This window comes from Canis lupus, chromosome X (genome assembly GCF_003254725.2).
Source record: "Canis lupus dingo isolate Sandy chromosome X, ASM325472v2, whole genome shotgun sequence".
Lineage (NCBI taxonomy): Eukaryota > Metazoa > Chordata > Mammalia > Carnivora > Canidae > Canis > Canis lupus.
Genome location: NC_064281.1, coordinates 49,158,286 through 49,182,756, shown reverse-complemented (window position 1 = coordinate 49,182,756; position 24,471 = coordinate 49,158,286). Strand labels below are relative to the sequence as shown.

The 24,471-nt window shown below is 41.5% G+C and overlaps 1 protein-coding gene and 1 non-coding gene across 11 annotated transcripts in view; one reads left to right on the top strand and one right to left on the bottom strand.

The window, feature by feature from the left end:
• Positions 1-24,471, top strand: part of ARHGEF9 (Cdc42 guanine nucleotide exchange factor 9) — a 211,973-nt gene that overhangs the window by 25,586 nt on the left and 161,916 nt on the right. For 2 of the 10 annotated variants that reach the window (XM_035711526.2, XM_025436053.3), the window contains exon 1: positions 10,877-11,709. The exons of 5 other annotated variants lie outside the window; for them this stretch is intronic. In XM_035711526.2, coding sequence (XP_035567419.1) covers positions 11,701-11,709 — 9 coding nt within the window. In that variant the 5' untranslated portion in view covers positions 10,877-11,700. Of the gene's footprint in view, positions 1-10,876; positions 11,714-24,471 lie in introns of those variants that run through there. 3 more of the 10 variants (XM_025436064.3, XM_025436052.3, XM_025436055.3) reach the window with 2 other exon arrangements.
• Positions 16,648-16,786, bottom strand: LOC112652629 (U4 spliceosomal RNA). The gene has a single exon (XR_003131617.1). It is a non-coding gene; the product is annotated as a U4 spliceosomal RNA (small nuclear RNA).

The following is a 24,471-nucleotide window of genomic DNA, read 5'->3' as shown; positions in this document are numbered from 1 at the left end:
AGGAAAAAGAGATAAACCCAGAAGTAGACTCCTAACTATGGAGAACCATTGATGGTTACCAGAGGAGAGGTTGATGGGGGGATGAGTTAAATAGGTGATGGGGATTACAGAGTGGATTTGTCATGATGTGCACCGGGTGATTTGTGGAATTGTTGAATCACTATGTTGTACAATCACTATGTTGAAGCTAATGTAACACTGTATGTTAACTACTAGAATTAACATAAAGACTTTTAAAAAAAGGCATTAAGTATCTTGTTCCAGGTCACACAACCAGCAATTGTCAGAACTAAGGTAGAACCTCAGTAGGTTGGCTCTAGTGCCTGAGTTCTCAGCTGTCAAGCTATACTGATTCTAAGTCTAGGGCTCTTCCTGGCCTACTTAACTGAAGCAGAGAGTGAGGGGGGAGAAAGGGAGACTATGAGCAAAGTCTCATGCTTAATTTGATGATGAGTGCTTTCTGTCATGACTGCCCAGTAGTTTACTGTTTAAATGAAGCCTATAGGTAAATAATTTGGAAATGGGGGTCATAGGGGACAGCTGGTTGAATGAGTCACGAGGCCCCAAAATGGAACTATCCAGAAGATCAGGCTCCAAAACTAAATACTGGGCCTATACTAAGGGAAGCATTCGCTGTCCATCCCAGTTTTGAATTGATGTATGATTGGCTGCCCCAGAAAGATCCTGAGCCTGATAGGAAAGCATTGTACTTCCTCTGAAGGGGCTTTTAGATCCTTGCTGCTCTTTTCCTTTTTTTTTTAATTTTTTTTTTACTTATTTATGATAGAGAGAGAGAGAGAGAGGGGCAGAGACACAGGCAGAGGGAGAAGTAGGCTCCATGCACCGGGAGCCCGACGTGGGATTCGATCCCGGTTCTCCAAGATCGCGCCCTGGGCCAAAGGCAGGCGCCAAACCGCTGCGCCACCCAGGGATCCCCCTTGCTGCTCTTTTCCAACTAGTCCTTTCTACCCTGAGTACAGGCAGGTTGTCTGGTCCACTGGCTTACTTGACATAGAGCTGAAATAAGTCCCTTTGGCCTCTCTCCTCCTACAAAACAGGCTTGAAATAAATCCATGTAAAGGAACAGGAAGAAATTGCTATTCCTGGGTATTTAATTCAAATATGTATTCAGTCTTTGGCCACATGAGGTCGGTATAGGCAGTGATTCTTGAGGGAAGGGCTTCGGGTGGTGGTTTAGAGTGGAGTATGTGCCAATTGGGAACAGAAAACCGAAGGGGTCTGAAATTCTAAGCCTATAACTGGAACTCTTATTCCCTTATGGAGGAGTACTAACTACCAAAGGCCTTTTGGTGGGGGAGGGGCAAAAGTTGATATTCACAGGCTGCAGTAGAGAATATTTTCCATGACTACATCCTACATCCTAAAAACAGTTATGCTTTTATTCATTCATTCATTTATTAATTCATTTAGTTATTCAGTCATTAAAAAATATTTGTTGAATATCAAGTACTGCTCTATGTGCTAGAGATTTAGTAATATCAAAATGTTTTCTGCCTTCGTGGAGCTTACAGTTTATAAAGGGAGACAATAAATCAATAAACAAATAATTATATAATTTCTCATATTGTGATAGGGCTAGAAAGAACATCATGATAATGGAATTTAATAGGATAGTGATGCAGTGGTATACTTTCAAAGAGGGTGGTCAGGTAAGGATTCCTTTTGAAAAGATGAAAGAGCTAAACTTACAGAGAGCTAGGAGAAAAGTCTTCAGGCAGAGTCAAATTTTTAACCCTATGTCTGATTCTCCCCCCACCTAAAACTCCACCCCTCACAGCCAAACAATTCTGTGCATCCTTATTTAATTTAAGCAAATCACTCATCACCTTGTCCTCAGGTTACCCTACTTGGGACAAACTTCATGCCTTACACCTTTGGTAAGGCAGTTGAGATTTTAAAATAGTGCTTTATGTTAAGTTACAACTGAAACAAGTCATAGCCTTTTGAGATTTAAGGCAGTTAAGAGACTTGTTTGAGATCACACAGATACCAAGAAGCAGAGGTTGGACTTACATCTGAAAGTTTTAACTTTTTATTCACTGCCTTTTTCACTTTGCCATGAGCTTCTCAAGGCATGCTGGGGACACAGCAGCACACATGAGCATCATACATTTTAGGTGAACATGAGCTCACAGGTAGTTCTTCTTAAGGACTAGTGTTTAGAATAAGGGAGATGATAATCCCTCTCCCCACTGTCACTCCCACCTGGATATGTGTTCTGAGGTATATTGGACAAACTGATGAGCAACCAGCCTGGAGAAAGTTGCATACCATGCCACAAGGAAGACCTTAAAGACATGGTCACATTTATCTTGGAGAGTAAGTCGTGTGTGTGTGTGTGTGTGTGTGCGCGCGCGCGCGCGCCTATGTATACAGGGGGTGGGTTGTTAAGGAAGAATCAGAGTTTGAACCCATGATAGATATTTTGAAACATTTTAAGAGGACTATTGTTTAGGACTTGGATTTTTTTGTATAGCTCAGAGGATAGTGTTCTAACAAATGGTTGAAACCAGCTCAAAACAAATAATGGCTTTGAAAGCTTCAGAGTGAGCTTCCTGTTACTGAAAATATTCCAGCAGTTGTTGGATAGAACTCATCAGAGCCAGTAGGCTTTGAAAATATATCTTACCTGTATGGCTAAGGGTAATTGATATAAATATTCTGAACCTTAGTTTCTTACTCTTTAAAATAGTGATAACAATTCCTTCTTTTCAGACTTCTGGGGAGGATTAAATAAAATGGTATGTTGAAAGTCCTAGCACCATGTGTGCCCAAAGTAGGTGTTTCCTCCTTCTTCTTCCATTCCCCCTACCTCATCACAAAATATAGAGAGGATTCCTATGTAGGGAGGTTGGGAGAAGATGACTTTTATTCCCTTTTTGAGTATTAAATTATATGATTAATTCTATAGCCATCAACAATTTTATTCATTATTTGATTATGCTTAGGACACTTTACTGTATGAAATGCAAATTATGTGTGTTTGTGACTATGTCTACCACTAGACTATAAGCTTCCTAAGAGCATCTCTATACCCCATCTGCTATCAGAATAAGTGCTTCTTGGGGCACCTGGCTGGCTCAGTAGTGCATGCAACTCTTGATCTCAGGGTCATGAGTTTGAGCCCCACACTGGGGCAGAATTTACTTAATAAAAACAAATTAATAATAATGAAAAAAGAATAAGTGTTTATTACATTTAACTGATTTTGGAGGAGCAGTGAAGCTAATTCTCTTAAATAGAGTGGACATGCACAAATATGCAAGAGTATTTAGTCATATAACTGGCCCAAACAATGAGCATACAGGATTCAATATCTTCAGACTGTCTGTGGCAAGCATTGGGGATTATCAGGGGACTGGGGGGGAGCTGAATGGCAATAAGTGAATAGCAGAGGGGTCAGGATAAAATATGGAACTTTCCTTGGTTATGATTCCTAGAAGAGGTGTGACTTTGGGAACCATTTGAACCATGAGAGGCAAAAGACAACTAGGCATTGGCTTTTCCCTGAGATAAGGCAAAGATTTAAGACTTAGAGATCTTTGGAGGTAGACCACTGGGATTCAGATCAGAACACTGAAATGGTTTATTCCTGTGACCCAGGAGACATCTTGTCAGATGCTATGGGAAGATAGGACATGTATTATTTAGTGGCATTTATAAAGCACAGTGTCTAAGTGTATAGGCTTTAGAGTCAGACTGCCTGAGTTTTCATCTGGCTCAACCATTGACCAGCTATATGACTTTGGGCAAGTTATTTAACCACTGTGGCTCAGTTCCCTCATCTATAAAATAAGAACAATAAATAGTATCTATCTCATAGGGTTTTTGTGAGAATTAAGAGTTAATATATGTAAAGGGTTTAGAATAGTGCCTGGTATAGAGTAACCACTTTCATTTTCTTTAAATAATAAATTTATTTTTTATTGGTGTTCAATTTGCCAACATACAGAATAACACCCAGTGCTCATCCCGTCAAGTGCCCCCCGCTCGTGCCCGTCACCCATTCACCCCCACCCCCCGCCCTCCTTTATAAGTGTTCATTATTATCTAATGAATGATCTTTAGATCTTGAGAAATATACTGGGTGCTTATAGTAATTTCAGTGTGAGTTTTGGAGCATTTACATTCCAGACCAGCATTTACATGGAATGATTAGCTTCTCATCAGTGGTTGTGGTAGAAGTGGTGATAACATCTGGCTCAAAGAGATGCAAGAACTTTCTGCCAACTGAGATTGTCCCAGAGATGAATGGACTGTCTTAGGAGAGAAGAACCTCTTCATTGCTGTTGGTGTTAGAGTTTAGACTGGATAATTATTTAGTGGGGATATTGCAGGAGGGATTGAAGGATGGAAGTAGGATTTTGCTATACCCCAAATTCTCTGATTTCTTAGTACTTGTCATCAGAAGAGTTGGCTATGGGGTGGGGATGCTGCTGCTTGAAATACGGGAGACTCGTCTTTTTATTTTTTTAATTATGAGCAGCATTGGGTGGTCACTTCATTCAGAATGCTAACTGCACATGGATGGAGCTGGGATCAAGTGTCATGTACAATGGTCTGAAATCTCTCAAAAGTACTTTTGAGATTCAAGAAATAAGGATTTTGGTTTCTACTTTGCCAGAAATTAGCTGTGTAACCTTGGGTATGTTGCTTCCATTCTCTGGGCTCAGTTTTCTAACCTAGAACCTAAGTGTTTAGACTAGATTTTCTCTGCGATCTCATCATGTCTTACTTTATATTCTTGGAAGATATGATTCTCTGAGTGGAAACAAGTGGATGAAGAAGACATCCGTGCATTTAGCAAATGTTTATTAAGCATCTGCTAAGTGTTAGGCAGTGTGCTGGGCTTGGGAGAGAAAGCAGTGAACAAGACAGGAGTGGTCCAAAGTCCAGTGCAGGATACAAACAAGAAAAAAAATTACAATACAGTTTAATAAATGTTCTAAGAGGGTAAAATGCAGGATCCTGTATGATACAGAATAATTTTGAAAGAAGAATATCAGAGAAAGTCTTCTGGAGGAGATGGCATTTGAGTTGAGTTGTGAGATGGGGGCTGGGGAAGGATAGCAGCAGTTGTGTAGCTCTCAAGGCAAGAGAACCTGATAGTTATGAGAACTATGGTAGACTCTGTTTAGCTAGCTGGAGAGTGGAGAATGAGAGGGCATTGATGAAAGCTGAGGTTAGAAAGACAAAAAGACACCAGATTGGCAAGGTTCAGAATTTGTCATAAAGGCAGTTGGGAGCTATGGAAGGCCTTTAAGCAAAGAAGTTATGTAAGTCAGGTTTCAGCTGCAGAAATTAAATAATTCTAGTTATTCTCAGCAGAAAGAGTCCTAATACAGAAAATCAGGTGCTTCTAAAATTGGTAGAAGGGTGGCAGGGGCAACCTTTAGGCTAGGCTTCTAGGAATAACTCCCAGAATACCAGGGAAGATGTTTTCTGTGCCATAAACAGCAAGGTGAGGCATCAGGGGCTTTGGAAACATCACCTTATCTGAAGTCTAGGAATCAAGAATTTGCCACTGCCTTAACTATTGACTAGAGTATCATTATGCCTTCTAGATCCTCACTGAGAAAAAGTGAAGATAAAAACAAAAACAAACAAAATAAAATCAAATCATCCCATTCTCTGGTTCCTCAAATACACAAGGCCAGTGACCAGACACTGGGGCCTATGGAAAAGTAACATGGCTGCAGAAAACCCTAAAATCTCCATCACTGCTTGCCAACAGAAGCAGCAGAAATATGACTTTTGCGTCATTACCTACTTCCAAATATTGTGTGAGTGCATATGATTACCAGAAATAAATCACATCCAGAACGCTGGATGCAAAGGAGCCTGAGAAATGACAGGCTGTTGTAGGTTTTTGGTTTTAAGCTTTTCAGCAATATAGAAAGGAAGGCTAGAAGGAGGGTGGCATGGATCCTAAGCAACCAAACTACAGTATCCACCATAGGATTGATAAGAGTAGAACTGTTTTTGATAATTTGGGCAGGAGAGTAGAGGCTGAACTGGGGGGAGAGAGCAGCACAAGAGACCAAGTAATGGATGTTAATGGAATCAGAGATGATGAGGAACTGATTAAAAATACAAGTAGCAGGGAGACAGAGGAAGGACACATGAGAGAGATTAAAGAGGAAGAGAATTACCAGGACTTAGAGGACTGCTTGGCCAGAAGCAAGATGAATGAGAAGCAAGACTTAGGGATATCTACTAGGTTTTTTTTTTTTTTTTTTTTTTTTTTTTTTTTTGCAAGGAGACGTTCTTACAAGACAGGAAACTCCGGGGAAAGAGGAAGCTGGCAGGGATGGGAGATTTCAATTCTAGACTTATTAAATTTGAGGTTCTTGTGACATATTCAGGAAGAGATATCCAGAAGGCAGTTGGAGAATCATCTCTGGAATTCAAGAGAGCTACCTGGGACTCATCAGCAAAGAATTGTTAGCTGTATGCAGGCAATGGCTTTGTTCCCTCTGGTGTTCAGTACTTTGTTGAAAGGAGGTGCACCAGTGTGTAATGTAGGTGATAATTCAAACTTTGGGAATGGATGGGTCCACCATTCAATGCAAGTGCGGAATGCGAAGAAAAGGGGACTGAGATTAGAAGAACCCTGAGAGATCATGGTTCATCATCAGTGACTGAATGAAGAAGAACCCAGACAGGAAGTAAAGATTATATAACCAGACAGGTCATGTGGATGGTGTTGTCATGGCAAAGGGAGCATTTCAGAAAGGAGAAAGGCATTAATGGAATCAAGAGGGAGAGAAGTCAGGGAAAATAAAAATGGAAAATTAGCCATGCCATTTAGTAACAAGTTGGTTATTTGTTTATATTCACGAGAAATTCTAGTTTTGTATGAGATGATGTGAGTGAAAGCCAGGCTGCAGTGGATTGAAGAGTCAGTAGACAATGAAGTGGAGATAGGATACAACTGCACTTTCAAAGGCAAGGAGAACAAGAAACAATAAGTGTTGGCAAGGATGTGGAGAAAGAGGAAACCTCTTGGTCTGTTGGTAGGAATACAAACTGGTGCAGCCACTACCGAAAACAGTATGGAGATTCCTCAAAAAGTTAAAAATAGAATTACCCTACAATCCAGCAATTGCACTACTAGGTATTTACCCAAAGAATACAAAAATGCTAATCCAAAGGGAAACATGCACCCCAATGTTTATAGCAGCATTATCTACAATAGCCAAATTATGGAAATAGCCTGTGTCCATTGACTGATGAATGGATAAAGATGTGATATAATGTGATATATTTTGTTAAGCAAATTGAGTCAGAGAAAAACAAATACCATATATTTTCATTCACATGTGGAATTTAAGAAACAGTGAACAAAGGGAAAAAAAGAGAGAGAGGCAAACCAGGAACCCAACCTTAACTATGTGGAATAAACCAAGGGTCACCAGAGGGGAGGGGTGGTGGGTGGGGGGACAGGTTAAGTATGTGATGGGGAATAAGGAGTGAACTTGTGATGAGCACTCTGTGATGTATGGAAGTGTTTAATCGCTATATTGTACAGCTGAAACTAATATTACAGTATACATTAATGAACTGGAATTCAAATAAAACCTTAAAAAAAAGGAACAAAGGCAAGAAGAAAGAGTCTAGTTGCTTACGATATGGTACTGTCCTGATCACTAGTACGTGTCTTAACATAATCTAGCAGAGAAGCTTTCAAATTATTTAGACATTACCTGCTATAAGAAATTCATCTTATGGGGCCCTTGGGGGGCTCAGTTGGTTAAGCATCTGACTTGGGCTCAGGTTATGATCTCAGAGTCCTGGAATTGAGCCCCATGTTGGGCTCCATGCTCAGTGGGTAGTCTGCTTCTCCCTTTCCCCCTGACCCTCTCCCAACTTGTGCTGTCTAATAAATAAAATCTTTAAAAAATAAATTTGACATCACAGTCTAGCACATTTATATTTATATATAAATGAAACAAAAGCCTCATTAAACTATAATTATATGGACATTTCATATAAATGGCATCATACAAAAGTCTTTTGTGTCTGGCTTTTTTACTTACAATATTTTCAAAGTTCATCTATATTGTTGCAATAATAGTACTCCAGTCCTTTTTATGGCTGAATAATATTCCATCATATGACTATACCACATTTGTTAATCCATTCACCAGTTGATGGACATTTGAGTTTTTTCCATCTTTTGGCTATTGTGAGTAATGCTATTATGAATGTTCATGCACAAGATTTTGTGTGGACATTTTTTTTCACTTCTCTTAAGTATATACATAGAAGTGGAATAGTAACCCTATGCTTAACTTTTTGAGGAACTACCAGACTGTTTTCCAAAGTGGCTTCAACATTTTGCATTTTGACCAGCAGTATTATGATGGTTCTGATTTCTCCACATCCAGCTTTTTTATTATAACCATTCTTGGGGTATCTTATTACAAATATTGTTATAGTAAATATCCTGCATTTGCATTTCCTGCATTTGATTTGCATTCTTCTGATGGCTAATATGTTGAGCATCTTTCCCTGTGCTTATTGACCATTTCTTTGGAAAATGTTATTGAGAACCTTTGCCAACTTTTTAACTGGGTTATTCTTCTTTTTATAATTGATTTGTAAGAGCTTTTTATATATTCTAGGTACAAATTTCTTATCAGATATGTAATTTCCAAATGTTTTCTTCCATTCTGTGGGTTGTCTTTTCATACTTTGGATAGTATCCTTTGAAGCACAAAATTTTTTTAAAAATATTTTATTTATTCATTAGAGACAGAGAGAGAGAGAGAGAGAGGCAGAGACACAGGCAGAGGGAGAAGCAGGCTTCATGCAGGGAGCCCGATGTGGGACTCGATCCCGGGACTCCAGGATCACAGCCTGGGCTGAAGGCAGGTGCTAAACTGCTGAGCCACCCAGGGATCCCCTGAAGGACAAAAGTTTTTAATGTTGATGAAGTCCAATTTATATATTTTGTTGTTGTTGCTTGTGTTTTTCATGTCATATCTAAGAAACCATTGCCAAATTCAAGGTCACAAAGATTACTCCTATTGCCCCCATTTTGTTAAACTTTGCCACAATATAGTTATGACAGCTAAGCAATTAATAGTTATTCCTATTAAGTGTTCAGTCTGTTCAAATTTCCAGTTGTTTCATGAATATCACAAATGTGTGTGTGCACAAGCACACAGACACACACACAAAGTTCCACCTGAGTCACATTTTTGTTTATTTGTTAAAAATCCAGGTTGTTGGTCCTGTATTTTATTTTTTTCTCTATCTCCATATGCAGTTTAATATGCAGTTTAATATGTTTTTCTGTCCTCTGTGTGTTCCGTAAATTGATAATTGATCTAGAAGCTTGATCTGATTCAGGGTTTTATGTTTGTTTTGGCATGAGTCATTCATAGATGGTGTTATAAACCCAAAACTTTGAAGTTGGGACTTCTTTGGGTTTTATTCTGTCTTGTAGGGCTAGGAGCCATTTTGTTTATGACCTGCATTCATTCAGAATTTTGAGTCATCTAGTTAAGATGGGTGACTGTTCTAGCCTCAACTATTTCTAGAGAATAAATAGCAATTCTCATTCCTCTTAGAGTCTATGGTATTCTAGGAGTTCCAGAATTTAATTTGTTCTATTCCTGGCTAATCTATTTTCTGCCTCCCTCCACAAATATCTATCTGTTCACTTCTACAGTCCTAGGATGTAAGAGGAAGATGGGCCCTTAGAGATCTGTATAAGGGAGTCTTGGGTTTTTGAGGGCCCTGAAGCCTGTTGAAATTGCATATATTTTTTCTGAGGTGAGGTTTCAGAGGTTTCACTGAATTTTCAAGTAGGTCTAAGTCCTCATGTGACAGAAGGGAGATGGAGGCTAAGAGAGGGGAAAGGAGTTGCTGAAAGTCATAAAGCAAGCTTGAAGTAGGGCTGGAAATAAATCTGAAACCTTTCTGTCTTCTAGTCCAGGGCTTTTTCCCTAGTTCCAGACACAGGGTCAAGATACAGAGTACAGCAGTGATTTCAAGCATATTACAAGTTTTGTAGAGGCTGTTTCAACTGCGAAGTTGGCTTCTCTTCATAGTACCCAGTTTGTTGAAGAATGCAAACAGTCATAGTCTAAAGAAACCATAAAAAGGAAAGGAAATTGACCTGCAAGTACAGGGGTCTCAGAGAAAGCCAAACAGAATTGGATTTTGGATAACTTGTAGTCTTTCCTTGTGGTTCTGTGACAGCAATGGTTTTTTGAACGTGTGTGTATAGCTAATTATGAGTTGCCTGAAAATACTTAGGGAGTGGCCAAAGAAACCTTTGCTTCCTCCTTGGCCCAGACTCCAAAAAAACTGGGTGCTAAGGCATGGCTCCTCCCCACCTACCTATCCCTTTTTTCCCATTCCTTGTCCCTCTTCTTCAACCTTTTTTCCCTTATTTTCCTTCATCCTTCTCATTCTTCACCTACCCCTATCTCATCTCCATCCTTCCCTTTTTTCCTTCTCTTTTCCCCTGCTTTCCATAGTCTTCCCTTTATTCCTCCGTCCCTCCCTCCTTGCCACGCCCTTTCCTTTCCTCCCACTTCTGTGCGCACCCTCCCTTTTCCTCTCCCAGTGTCTCTGTCAACCCACTCCCAACAAGCTCCCCACACCTACGTTAGAGCCAGCCATCATTACCTCGCGCTAGTGGGTCGGGGGCAGGGGAAGCTTTAGTTCTCTGATTGGCTGACGGCGCTAGCACGCCAGCTGAAGTCCCGCCCCACCCAGCGAGTAAACGCGCGACTACAGCATCAGCTATTGGCCGAGGGAACTGTCAGCAGCTCCGGCCGCGCCCCACGCAGGCGCCCACAGTCACTAGGTGAATAAAAACACCGCCTACAGGCTGGGGGGTGGGGAGAGGAGAGGGAGAGAGCCAGCGAGGCAGGATTTAAATGAGAGGCTGGTAGCTGGGACCCCCGCGGAGAGAACAAGCAAGCTAGCAGGCTAGAAAAACGAAGGGGCTAGGAAAGCGAGCGACCTAGAGGGTGTAGGGGAGACCGAGACTGACCTGTAGCCAGGCAGGTGGACAGACGCACGTCCGGACAGACAACCGAGCCCGCGCCGGAGAACCTCGCACTGGTTCCTCCCGCCTTTCCCTTTGAAAGCCAGAATTTTGCCTTTTCCTTGGCGCCCGAGAGAGAATGCTGGACTCTGCTGACTTCAGCGCGAGCTAAGATTTCTCAGCTAGGGAAGAAAGATCAGCTTAATCCTGAGGAGGGAGAAAGCAATCTCCCCTGTCCCCATCCCCCCACCCCATACCAAACTCGGGCGCCAAACCCAGCCCTTCCCCAACCCTCAGACTTCCTCCTCTCCTTTCTAGCATGGTGGCTGTATGGACAGTCTGACAGAACAGAGACTGACATCTCCCAATCTGCCGGCCCCCCACTTGGAACACTACAGTGTTCTGCATTGCACCATGACCCTGGATGTGCAAACTGTAGTTGTTTTTGCCGTGATTGTAGTCCTCCTGCTTGTCAATGTCATACTCATGTTTTTCCTGGGAACGCGCTGAATGGAGTCCAGCTTCCTGAGCTGTTGCGAACTCTCGCTTTGATTTCATCCCGAGACCACCGAGAATAAAAAAGAGACAGAGACAGGGAAAGAAAGGGAAAGAGCAAGAATTTTTACTCAGGGGGGAAAACGTTTTGAGCTTCAACATGGCCTCGCTGTGATATGTATGACGTTGGTATATTATCTCTCCCTAAATCTTTTGTCATGTCTTGTCTTTTAAATATGCCTGTGAATGTAGTTGCTTATTGCTTGAGTAAAATTGTTGATGAAGAAATGCATTCTATTTAAGTCTGCATGTGTGTGCATTCTCCATCTATGTGACGTTCATGGAGCAAGATCTGCATCCTTAACAGTGGCCTTGCTGTTTGTGTTTTGTCAATTCATTTTCTTGAAAGCTACCTTTAAATTCCATCAGGAAATTTTTGTCAAAAATTTTCTCTTGCCATCGGGAGTGAATTTGGGTTTGTTTTTGGACAAGGGTTGTTGTGGGAAGAGTGTGATGGATTTTTGACATTTTAGGAAAGACAGTCCTACATTGAATGTTAAGAGGAAAAAAATTGATACAAAGAATGAGTTTAGGGAAAATGGTTCTTTAGTTTCTAATGAGAAGTGAGAATTTGAGAAGTGATATAGTGGGGTGAATTGAGCTGGCAGTTGGTGATTGTCCTTTGACTCAATGTGCTGTCCATGGTTCAATTCATAGTTTCCAATTTGGAAAGAAGCCACCTTTAAAAACATTTCTTAAGGCATTAAATGTCAGTTTCTTTGGAATTATGGACTGAGACATAGAAGCCTTCTCTGATCTTTATGAATTGGCAAGACGAGACACTGACAAGAGCTGTTTGGGTTCCTTTTCCCAAAGAAGATTGTACCCCTGGATTTGAGTTTGTGGATTTTCTCTCTGTGTCCTCTAACAAACAACAAAAGCTAACTCTTTACCCACCTTGGGAATAATAGTATTTGTATATGCCTCTTTTGGATAATCTTATTTGCAATGATGTTCCTGAACTGCATTTAAAATAGAATTTGCTAGTGCTAATGAGAAAGTGGTGGGTTTTGTTTGCTTCCTTGTTCTTTAAAGATCAGAGGTCTCTCTAATTGAAAGATTTCCATAATAAAATGAAAGTATGTATCATGCTAAATTAAGAGTTTTGAGCACTCCTCCCCACATCCCCCCCAAAATCTGGATGGAATGGGATGAGAGCTGGGGAAAACATGATTTAGAAACAACATTCAATTTTGACATATATTTGCTTGTCTGTATTAGATGGTAGTGGTGGTGGTTGCTGTCATTATTGCTATTGCTATTGCTATTATTTTTATTTTTCTCTTTTTGCTGAGAAAGCGCCTTTGGAAAAGCCAGGAAAAGATTATCTCTGCTGCCAATGTGCATGATATTTATTATCCCCCTACCCCCATCCGCTAATTGGCAGGTATTCTCATTCTGTGTTTACCTGACTTGAAATAGTGCTGTTTCTGGCCCATGTAGCAATGAATCAGGTGCATACAGTCTACATGCATGTTTCCCCTACACCCGTGTGGGTGGCTGCTCATGTGTGATGTACAAATCTGCCTGCATTGTGCTGTCAAGTTCCATGTCCTGTTGTTCAGTTTCTTTGGAAATGATTATGAAGGGAAGGGAACTGTGAAGGGAGCTCTTGAAATTGTCCTGATCTCAGAACCCAGAGAGGATTATTTAATGGCCTCAGAAGAGGTTTTGAGCCCCAGGGTGTGCTCTTGGCTCTGTGTGGGTAAAAGACTTAAAGACTTTTTTTTTTTTTTTTAATTCTGTTGGTACCATGGTATAAGCATGATCTGGGAAGTTTGGTGGTATTGATTCTTGTTATTTACTCTTTGGTTCTTTTGTTGGGAGTGGGGCTGGATTGAACTGAACTTGTTTCTTTGCAAAGAGAATCTTGTGATTCCCCCGTCCCACTACATACCCTTACCTCCAGAGATATTCTATAAAGTAAGCTTTTATTTTGGTTGGGCACTTTGTTTAGAGACATGTTGGACTAGAAAATATCTAGGCTGATCAGCTACATACTTGGGTTCTCTCTTTTGAGTAGTTATTTTACCTTGGGCATTTTTTTCCTTCTCAATGTGTTTGGGGTTCCCTATAACATTGGCACTTGGGGATGGTTGGACTAGGTGACCTCCAGGTTATTGCATTCAATGATTTTGGGAGCCCATAGGCACTTGAAATCAGAGGGAGATGAACTGGAAAGAACAAGTAAAAAAAGAAAATTAAATATTAATCAATGAGTGATGGGGAGGGGGAAGAATACCTGGTTGCTGGTATCTGGAGAAATTTAAATTGTACCTAAGAGATTTTTTTTTTATCTAGCTATGTGGGAAGAAAACTGGACTACAACAATGGAATGCTTTTTGCTTTTTTTTCCCCTTAAGGGGACAAGGGTTCTCTAAGGCTAGTCTTTGAGCCAGGTTTGTGGCAAAGTAGTGTCATGAAATGCCACAACCTTCGTCTCTGAGTGCCTGACAGACCCTTGGCAGAGAAACTTTGGAAATGTATGTGTGTAGGATATGTGGCAGTATGTTTGTGGGTGTGTATGCACACCCTTCCATATGTGTGGAGAGGAGAGGGTGCACACTCTTGAATGTGGGTAGGGGTTGGTTGTGCTAAGAATGAGGAAAAGCAGCAGGGCATGCATTGAGTGTTCCATAGTTCTGAATGGCCTCCTTGTGCTAGAGCCTATAAAGATTTGACTGGCACCAGAATGGATGGGTATTTTCCCTACAATACTTTGCCCCCACCGCACAACCCCTTAGGCTAAAGGGGTTGCTTGACTGAGCCTTTCCATCAGTAATTTAACTGACAAAATGGGTAAACATTTTTCAAATTAACTTATCTATAGGTAAATAAGGGGATGTTGCTAGCCAGATGGCAGGCCACCCAAGAGCAGCTAAAAGGGAGTTTGGGAAGTAGAGAACCAAAGTTGGCAGTGTGACTTTTTACTTGTGTGAATCCTAAAGGTTTGGCATTTCTCCTTCAGACTTGTGAGGATATGCAAAAAGAAAAGAGTGGGAGAAAATGAAAAATGCATCCCAGAGGAGTGGAAGGAACCTTCTACATTTTAACATTTTATTCTTCCCTCTCCTTTCTTCATTTATTCTCCCCTCTGATAACAGCCTCCTCTAGCCTGCTCAAAGTGGGCGGGTGGTGGGAGAAGGAGGAGTGGGAAGAGAAGAGGACTTTTCATCTCTGAGTGTCCCAACTTTTCCCAAGTTTCTAGCTTCCTTTCCTCCTCTCTGACCTCCTTGGATAATGGATAAGCTTTTGCTTTTAGGACAAAATTCCAGCTCAGAAATTTTCCCTCCCAGCTCTCCTCCTGGGGATTCAAGAACAGCCCTTTATCAGTATCCTAGCAACCTCCTACGTCACTCAGCTCCTGCCGAGCTCCAGAGCCCACCCTTTAAAGGCCCAGGCACGAAGGCCTCTGGAGAAAGGGCGCTGGAGCCTATAAAGACTTGGAGAGATGCTTTTGGGGAAGCGGACAAAGAAAAAGCAAGAGCCTCATTGCCTGCAAGTGCCTAGAAAACATATCCACAGAAGGCATACAGAGCCTAGCCTCATTCCAGCCATGGGGACTGTTTATTGGAAAATTCCTGGGTTCAAATTCCTTTCTCCTTTCCTCCAAACGGCTTCTTAAGATTGACTGAATCATTTCACAGTCCAGCTTTAGTGCAAAGAAGTCTGTAGACCCTGAAAAATATTTTTTTCACTCTGACTTTTGGCTGAGGCAGGGAGGAGGTGAAGGGATAGTATAGTGGGAATAAACTGAGCAGTGCTTTCCCCCCATTGGTGGGGGTAGGAAGCAGTTGCCTAGTTTGCCCCAATTTTGTTTGTGGCTTAGGGAACCCTGCCCAGGCAGACTGCAGTGTGGAATTTGGGGGATTTTGTTTCTATGTCAGTGGTCTCTGAGTAGTTTCCAAATGGGAAGGCTGGGCAAATTAGGAAGGCCATTTTGATTGTGGGCCTGGTGAACAGGTCTTGGGCCTTGGCTGATTGTCTCATTCACTTGTGTGGGTGATTAAGTTTTTAGGGAGTTGAGAGATCCCAGTGAACCTCTTCTGCCCTGTGGTGAGGCCCAGATTGAGAGTGCCTGGCTATGACTAGAGAGCACAGTCTCACAGTTGCAGGAATGGAGCCAAGCCATGTCTTCCTGGCCTTTGTCTGTTATTGTGGCCCCTGCTCCCTTAGGCTTGTGGAGTGTTTGCTCTGGAGAAGGACATAATTGAGAATTGAAACTATTCTCCCAAATTAACTATGTCCTCAGAAGATCTTACACAAAGCTTCTGGATCCAGCCCTAGCAGCTTTGCCCCAAGAAGTGGGATGGATGCAAGGAATCTTATACTCTCTAGCTCTTAGTTCTAGTTCTGCAACTTGTTCTAGGCAAACTGAGGCTCTGGCTTTCTAAGAATCATTGATCAAAGCTAGTTCTTCTGATATCTGCCCAGCGTGTCTCCTGTCATTAGGTGGGTCTAGCTCTCAAGAACATTTAGTTAAACATGCTTTGCCCTGGCACCAAAGCACAATATGGCTATTAAGGGAAAAGGGCCTAGAGGATAGAGAAGACTTGGGATACAGTCCAGTAATGATAGTACTAGTAATCCCTTGTCAGTGCATGGGTCTGTGGAGCTTACATAGCAAGTTCACATCTTTTCTAAATTTTGTGCATCACATCAGCCTTGTGAAGTGTATAGGGATGATTGTTATTTCCTGCTTTACAGATGAGGTAAATAAAGGTCAGAGACTTTGGTGGGATGGACTTAGATCTGCCTTTCAAATGGAGAGTGGGGAGAGTCAGAGTTGATCATTCCCAGCTAGTGTGAAGCTGAATGAAGTCAGGTGGAGAGGGAGGTGTGTGAGTCACTTCTGAAGTCATACTAGCTTCCTCAGCTTACTCACATTTTTAGTTCTTTTTCATACTTTTCATTCTTATAGCAATTTTGCACAGAATTCCATATTCAGTAAAATGTTTTTTTTAATCTTGAATATATATCAAAGAGTTCCCTTTAGTCTTATGAAAACTCAATATTTGGGATCTTTAAAGAGAAAGGCAGTGTGTATTGGTGAAGCCTAAAATACAGAATGTTTTGAAGGAATTGCAGTTTTCATACAATTGTCTTTCCTTTCAAAGTACTCTTATTTTTCTATATTTCTATTAGCAATAATCGCGCCTTGGATAAACCTCATTGGCTACGATACTGCCACTGCGCAAAGCTTATTTTTCTATATTTCTTTAAAAATATGCTGCCCAGAACTGATTATGCTACTCCAGGGGCTACTTGATCAGGATTAAGTACAAGTACAAAGGGACTTTGATCTGTCTGTGAAATATCTAATAATGTTGCCTTCTACTGGTTCTCAACCCTCCCTGAACATTCAGATCAGTTGGGGGGTTTTTAAATATCCATACCAGGTCCACACTCTGAGAAATTCTGATTTAATTGGTGTAGGATAGGTCCCTGGCAGCTTTTTCCCCCCCTAAATTAAAAATTTAAGGCTCCCCAGAGTCATGCAGTCAGCATTAAGAACCACTATATTACCTTTTTGGACTATAGGCTGAAACGCTTTGCTGTCTAGTCCAGGCTTCTATTCTGTTGTGGAATTGGTTTTTTTGAGCCATATTCATTAAATTTTATTTTGTTTGGTTAGTCAATTCTAACTTCTTATGGGCTTTAAATTTTTTTCTTTATACTGTGCAACAAATTAACAGTCCCTTCTAGTATTGCATCAGTTAAACTTTATTTCATTTGGTTGGCCTATTCATGTTTTTTTTTGGGGGGGAGGGTTAATTACTTTTTCTTTATGCCATGAAACAAATTAGCAGTTTCTTCTAGCATTGCATTGTTTGGAAACTGAATAAGTATAATCTGAATTATTGATCCAAAAAAATGTTCAATATGTTGGAGTTAATTTCACCAGAGTCCCGTCTTGGAGTTACAGTGTTAATTTTGTATATATCTGGTCAGCAAGTGCAGAATCCACTGGATTTTACCATCATTTATCCTACTGATGTGTTAATGAGGATAATGTGGCATGAGAGATTTGCTGTATGCTCTGTAGACATCAAGTGTATACTAGGTTAATAGTAATCATCTACCAAACCAATGACCTCATCAGAAAAAGGAGTATGAGTCCAGTTGGCATGTTAATCCTGGTAAATCCTATTGCAGGCTCCAGAATTCCCTATTTTTTTTCAGTACCCAGAAACTATATGTTTCTTTTCTTTTTTTTTTTTTAAACTGTGTTTCTTAACTGGGCCCAGGATTTGCTGAGGGCTAGTGCACACAACTGTAGATTCTGTGTACCATCAGTTTGTTTTCCCCTTTTTGGAAAAACAGGACATCATAGATGTAGCTTTAAAACAATATAATTGGTTTTCAAAAAGTTCAAGAAAATGTTTGTGCATGTTTCCCTTTGTTGGCGGAATTGTTTCTATTAACCAGTGGTTCTCAACCTTGGCTACACATTGGAATCACCTGAGAAGTTAACAATACTAACAATTCACAGAATCTCTTGGGGAGATCTGATGAGGCCTTGGCATCAATATTTTTTAAAAGCTCTGTGAGGTGACAGGAAAACATCCAGGGATGAGAATGACTGCTATGTTGAAAGGAAATGTCAGATCAGCCTGAATCTAGCTTATCACACATGTGAATAGGCAGACTTTGCAGATGGTGAGATTTTATTCTAGGATTGTGGGGGCCTTGACAAATTTGAGGGACTCGTACCCAGTCTGAAAAGGACTCAACCCCAAAGAGGTCTGGGGACCTTTTTGGGTTTAAAATTGTCAGCCATGAGATGGTTTGAACCATTCAGGAAAAAGTCCCTGTGCATTTGCTATAATAGTGGGGGAGATTCTGTTCATTTGCTGGGTGACCTTGGGTAAATTACTTCTCCCCTCTAAAATTTGGATTCCTCATCTGCAAATAAGGCTAGGAGGATTAGATAGCTTCACAGATTTCTTCTGGCTCTAATGACATATGCTTACTTTGTAATTAATAAAAATTATCAAAATGATTAAGAATATTTTTATTCAAAACCGGCAGGTAATCCAAAGATCCCTTTTAGCAGACTTGGAATATATAAGGTAATTTTGGGGGTAATAGACTTGCCTTCCTAATTGTATTTGGCTCTGTTCTTATGTTGAATCCACTCCTCATTATAATGACACGGAAACTGAGGCCTAGTGGGGAAGGGCCTTGATCAAGTTCTGGCAGCAAGGTTGGAACAGAGCTATAGCTATGCCTGGCATCCAGGGGTTCTAAGGCCATTTCCAGTGTTTTTATTTCCTACTGAAGGTCTGCCTTCCATACACTATGTCTCTGCTATAGATGCATAACTTGCCCTCTTCTCTGCTACCAACTCTTGACCTTGATGCTCAAAGACCAAATGGCCAATTTTTGTCAGGGGGAAACTAGCACAGAAGAATGATAAGGGCAAGAAAGAACTTACCTCAAACACATCCTTCCCTTAATATTTCCTTTTCCTCCAGGTTGGCCCTTTCCCCCTTTCTTCTAAGCTTCCTGAACTGCCTCTTATAGATAAAAGATTAAGTGTTTTACTCAAGATCACACAGTTCAGGAAGTGGTAGATCTTGACCTAGAACCCAGGACTCTTGATACCACATCCTGCACTTCTTCTAGCTTAGTCTGCATAGTGGACCCTGGTCATAATGCGGTCATGACTCAGAACTGAAAGGGTTCCACTAATATAGAGGGAAACTCAGGAGGAAGCTTAGAAGGTAAGTTCAAGAGTGGATTTAATGAGGAGTGGATTCAACAGAATAACCATGTTCTCAAATGAAATTTGAGCCAGAAACTTCTATATAGAACAGGAAAAAGCAGAACTAATATGGTTGAAATGGGCCTAGGGCCAGAGGTGGAAGACAGAGTCTTGAGGTAATCATCTTGCCAGTGCAGACCTTAGTTACTAGGGGAATTGGGATTAAGAGAGTAGGGATGGCCCTGCCCAGTGAGAGACAGACTGCTTGGAAGATAGGACAGCTTTGGTGGGGTGGAGAGGGTTCTTTCAGAATGCCTTGGAGATCTGCAACATGCCTCCCTTTCCCTTTTCTATTTCCTATTTTATAAGTGAGAAAACTAAGGCACTGAAGGGAAAAGGGACTTGTCCAAGGTTTCAGTGATGGGCATGGGTTCCTGACTCCTCAAATCAAGCCTTTATCCTCTGTAACCTGCTACCTCTGTTATAGGGTGCTGGCTCAGGGCTCTTTTGGCTGGATCAGAGACCTGAATAACCTCTCAAATCTGGCTGGAGAAAGCAAGCTGACAGAGAAACTGGGAAAACAGTAGTATTATATAACCTCCTGGAGGAGAGCAGGCCTGTCAGTAGCCCTTGGGGTACCAGGCAGTGAGATGAGGAACGAGGAATCATAGAATTTCCCGCAGACAACATTAGTTCTCCTGAGCAGGGGAGCCCTAGATGCAGCCCTGTTCTGTGCAACCATCCACCCTCAGGGCCCAGAAGAGGCCAGCACTGCATATCCATAGCCAGCTCTGGGACTAGTTCTGGCAGCTCTGGTCTCTGCCTGCCTGCCTTCATTAGAGGAGGGGGAGCCATGCACCTCCATGCCCAGCTGGCTGCAGGAAGGATGTGCTAAGAGCCCACCCTCCACCCCCTCAGAATGTGGTGTCTAAAAACAGCAGCTACTTTTAGCTGTACCTCCCACAGCCTCTCCTCCACCCACTCTCTTCCTTCCTCCTCCCTCTGTGAACCCTTCTGGTTGGCAGGAGGGCTGGGCAGTAGTGGGTGCTTTGGCATTGAGAAAGAGGCAGGCAGGGGGGAGCCAGGCATCCCTAGGAGAGGCTGTGGTAGACCTAGTATAAAGGGAGGGCTCAGAACAAAGGCAAAATTATGCTTAGGGCCCAAAGGGAGTAGAAGGACTTCTTAATTTCTTTTGGATCTTGCAACCAGCGAGGTGTTTGTCTTAAGAATCTAGGTTGAACTGCACAGGAGGGCTCAGGAAGATTTATTGCACAGAATGCACATAGACACTTTCTGTGCTTGGATTTAGAGAAAGGCAACTGGAGCTAGTGATGCTCACTTGATTCTTGACTCTCCCTCTTGAACATTGTCATACACTGATCATTGGGTTTTACAAATTATCTTGCTTGATCTCTGTGGCCCTGTGAAGTTGGAAAGGCAGGGATTATCATTTTACAGATGAGAAAAATGAGGCTCAAAGAGTTATCATGTAACTGATCTGGGTTCAAACTCTGGAAGTTCTAGTGCCATTTAAAGTCATTCCAGACAGCTGTATCTTCTAGAAAAGGAGTATTGCAGCTGTTCTGAATCTAATTCCCTCATTGTGGAAGCTGGAAAACTAGGCCCAGAAAGAGAAGGGACTTGCCCAAGGAAACACAGTATGTTTGTAGTAGTACTGGAACTAGAACGTTGCCTAGCAAGGATGTGAGTTTCTGGGCCTGTGACTTACAAGCTGCTCTTGACTTTCAGGGATGGTGAGGGAAACCTGTGTGGTGTGATGGGAAGCAAAGGGTGACTGAACTAGTAAACTGTCATATTTTAGCTCTGTGTCCTTGGACAAGGTACTTAGATTCTTTGAGTTAGTTTTTTTTTCTGTTAATTGGTGCTGAAAATCCCTGAGAACTCTCTGGGGCAGAAATCTGTGTGACTGCTATAATGGAGGGAACTGACACTCAGTAGGTCCTTTTTAAAGGTTTGTTAATGAAAGACATGCACATAAATTAAGAGGGGCTTACAAAGATGAACTTAGTTACTGGGTGACCTTGAACAAATACCATTGTATTTTTGCCTTATTTCTCCATCACAGCATGAAGGACTCTATTTTACTTCCCTCACTTAAAAGTATAAAAGTCCTATGACCTGGCACATGTCTTAGGTCCTTGGTGGATAGCTGGAATTTTTTTTATAGGAAGCTTTCTTTTATTTACCCTCAGCTCCATCTCCCCCACTAGGCCACACACATATTGCTATGAATAGCAGACTGGCTTTCTCTCTCCCTGTCTCCTGCAAAACTAAAAGAGGAGCTTGGAAGAAAGCCAGAATTAACTGTGTTTTTATTTAGTGCCTTCTCAAGTCCATCAAATCAGAACCATCTAGGCACTTGGCAATTAAAAGTCAATTCTTGGCCCTTAAGTCCTTGGCTAGGATTTGTGATGAGCAGGAGTGGGTTCTCATGATATGATTAAGATTTGTTTTAGAAATTGTAGGCTTCTCGCAAACGACCTACTTAGAACAAATAAACACTCTTCACATTGTCTGCATCATTTTGTTTGGAAGATTCTTGTTGCTCCAGGGGGCAGAGCAAGAAGGTAAGAGCTATTGTATAGTCCTGCCACATTGTCCTGTCTCCACAACCGTATAAAGTGAGCAAGGCCAGGATTATGTCCCATTTTATGGCTAAGGAAATTGAAACTCAGAGAATTGCTCATATTGACTCAGATCAGTGCTCCTCTTAAAAGCAGAGGTGTGCAAGGAAGAGCTTAGCATGTAGTTAACTGTTATCAATCCACCTATACCAAGTGGTCTTGGGCAAGGAGATTGTTCTAAAGATGCCTTTTGCACTTTGATTCTATCTAGGTCTTATTATAAAAGCTAGTCAGTAGCAGATAAAACCAGATAGATGCCACTAGATAATTCTGGCTAGGTTGGCATTGAACTAATTGGCAATTCAGATACATCTATTTGGCCTATGGTACGTCCACTCAAAAATTATATCATCCAGGGATGCATGAGAGGCCTTGCCAAATGCAGAAGTGTGGCCATAGATGCTATGGTCCTTCATGTTCAGTTTGGAGGTTTTCTTTCTGTGAGGTATATTTGGGAGGTATATGGAATACACGTGTGGAGTACACTTTCACACTGACATGCTTGGAGCATACACGTTTAGTTAACCATGGGATATACTCACACTTGGACATACTCCATACAGGCATGGTATACACACAAAGACAAACATGATGCGTTCTTATGTAAATTTGTATGTGTGGACATACATGCATGCATATAAAACACAACTACACACCCAAATACACATAGGGCATGCTGAGATGCACATTCAGATATGTTCTACTCCCAAGACATACACTCTATCCCTGAGATGCACTTTTAAGGACTTACTTGGACAAACCACCCTCTCCCTATGAGACACATTTGAACACACCTGTGGTACACATCCCTGTGGGACACACTCTGATCCAGAACATATGCTGACCCTTAGGACCAACTTACTGTCCCAGCTTTCCAACTGGGCACAAAGGGCACTGGCCTCATCTGATAGGCCTTTATCAGTTTGCTCTGGCTTTCCTTTCCTTTATCCCTGAAATCAGGCTTCAGAGGGCAGTGAGCTCAGGAATAAAATGAACAAGATGGCATGTGTTATAGCAGGCTCTTCAAGGCAAAAAAAAAAAATTTATAACTAAGCCCTCAGATGTTGAGCTAATAAGCAGATGGAGAAGAACAGAGAAGATAAATTGTTACTGATCAATTAAGAAAACTTGAGCCTGCTCCTCTATCCCCCAATCTACTTACAAACCATCATGGAATAATATAATTATGAATAATGTCCTAGAAAACCTAAAGTAACTGAATATTAAACTTCATTTTTTCTTGGGAGTAAAGTAACAATTTACACCAGAGCAAGTATATCTAAGTTATGGGTGGGATGATGTGAGAGGAAGTGGTGGGATGCATAAGGGGAGTGCAGAGGCCCAACTTCTCCTGAGTCAGTGGTGGGTAGAGAGAACAACCACATTCTTTTTTTAAAACTTTTATTTGCATTTATTTTATGCAGAATTTACTATTTACTCTCAGACCATAAGTTTTTGTTTCTTCCATTTCTTCCGGGATATCTTTTTCTTCTGTGCAACCTCTTCTTCTGGTTTAAGAACAATCTTCTCTTTTTCAGTAAGGATCATCTCAATGTGTCATGGAAAGCTCATGTATGGGTTAATCTGACTGTGAGCCCTATAATTTCTATGCCACATCTTGAGGGGGGTTGTTTACCTAGGTATGCTCAATGACCAGAGAATCTGCATCTAAGCCCTTAAGTTCAGCATTACTCTCTGCATTTTTAAGCATGTGCAGTTAAAATTCAGTACTCTTTTTGGGCCACTGGCCCTGTGTCCAGCCTCTCTGTTTGACCTGGACCCACCTACCAACTCAATCACTGTAGTGAGTGGCATCCTTCAGATACTTGGTGACTTTTCAGATATGCATACCCTTGATGGCCTGGGCAGTTTCATGTGTGTTCTTGAAGTGAACACAAATATTTGAACCTCTTGCTTTGCATGATTTTGTAGGGTTTTCTGGGTCAAAAGAATAGTGAACCATTTTCAGAGATCACCTCAGGCCTCTTGAATAGCCACTTTCTTAATGACCACAGCCCTACCCCTAGGCCATAACAGCTTGAGCCATCTGGCCCCACTAATGAGGACCTGCTATTTTTAGAGGTTCTCAAGCTGGAAACCAGGTCAGGATGTCCTGGGGAGGCCTTTCTGGCCTTTAGTAACCAAAGGCTGGAACTGGAAAGAGAAAACCCTAGACTGGGTCTGGATTGAAGGGCATGAAGCAGTGAAACAGGTGGTTACAGTGTGCCAGGTCTGCTGTGGCAGACTTCAAAGCAGTATCCTCAGAGCTTCTTGGGCAGGATACTGTTGACTGTGACAGGCTTATGCTCATTTCTCAACTTTGGACTTAAGATCAAGAAACATGAATTCATTTACTATTCTGCAGCTTAGGGTCTACCTCAGTCAGGTTTCCCTCCTCTGTCTTGGTCTTATTTGATCTATGGGCAAAATAGCCAGTATATCCCTCAGATGCTTGCAAGACTCATATAGACTAAGAGTTGAGAAAATGCTTTGCAGATATACTTATTCTTCACCCACAAAGTTGTACCCCCATC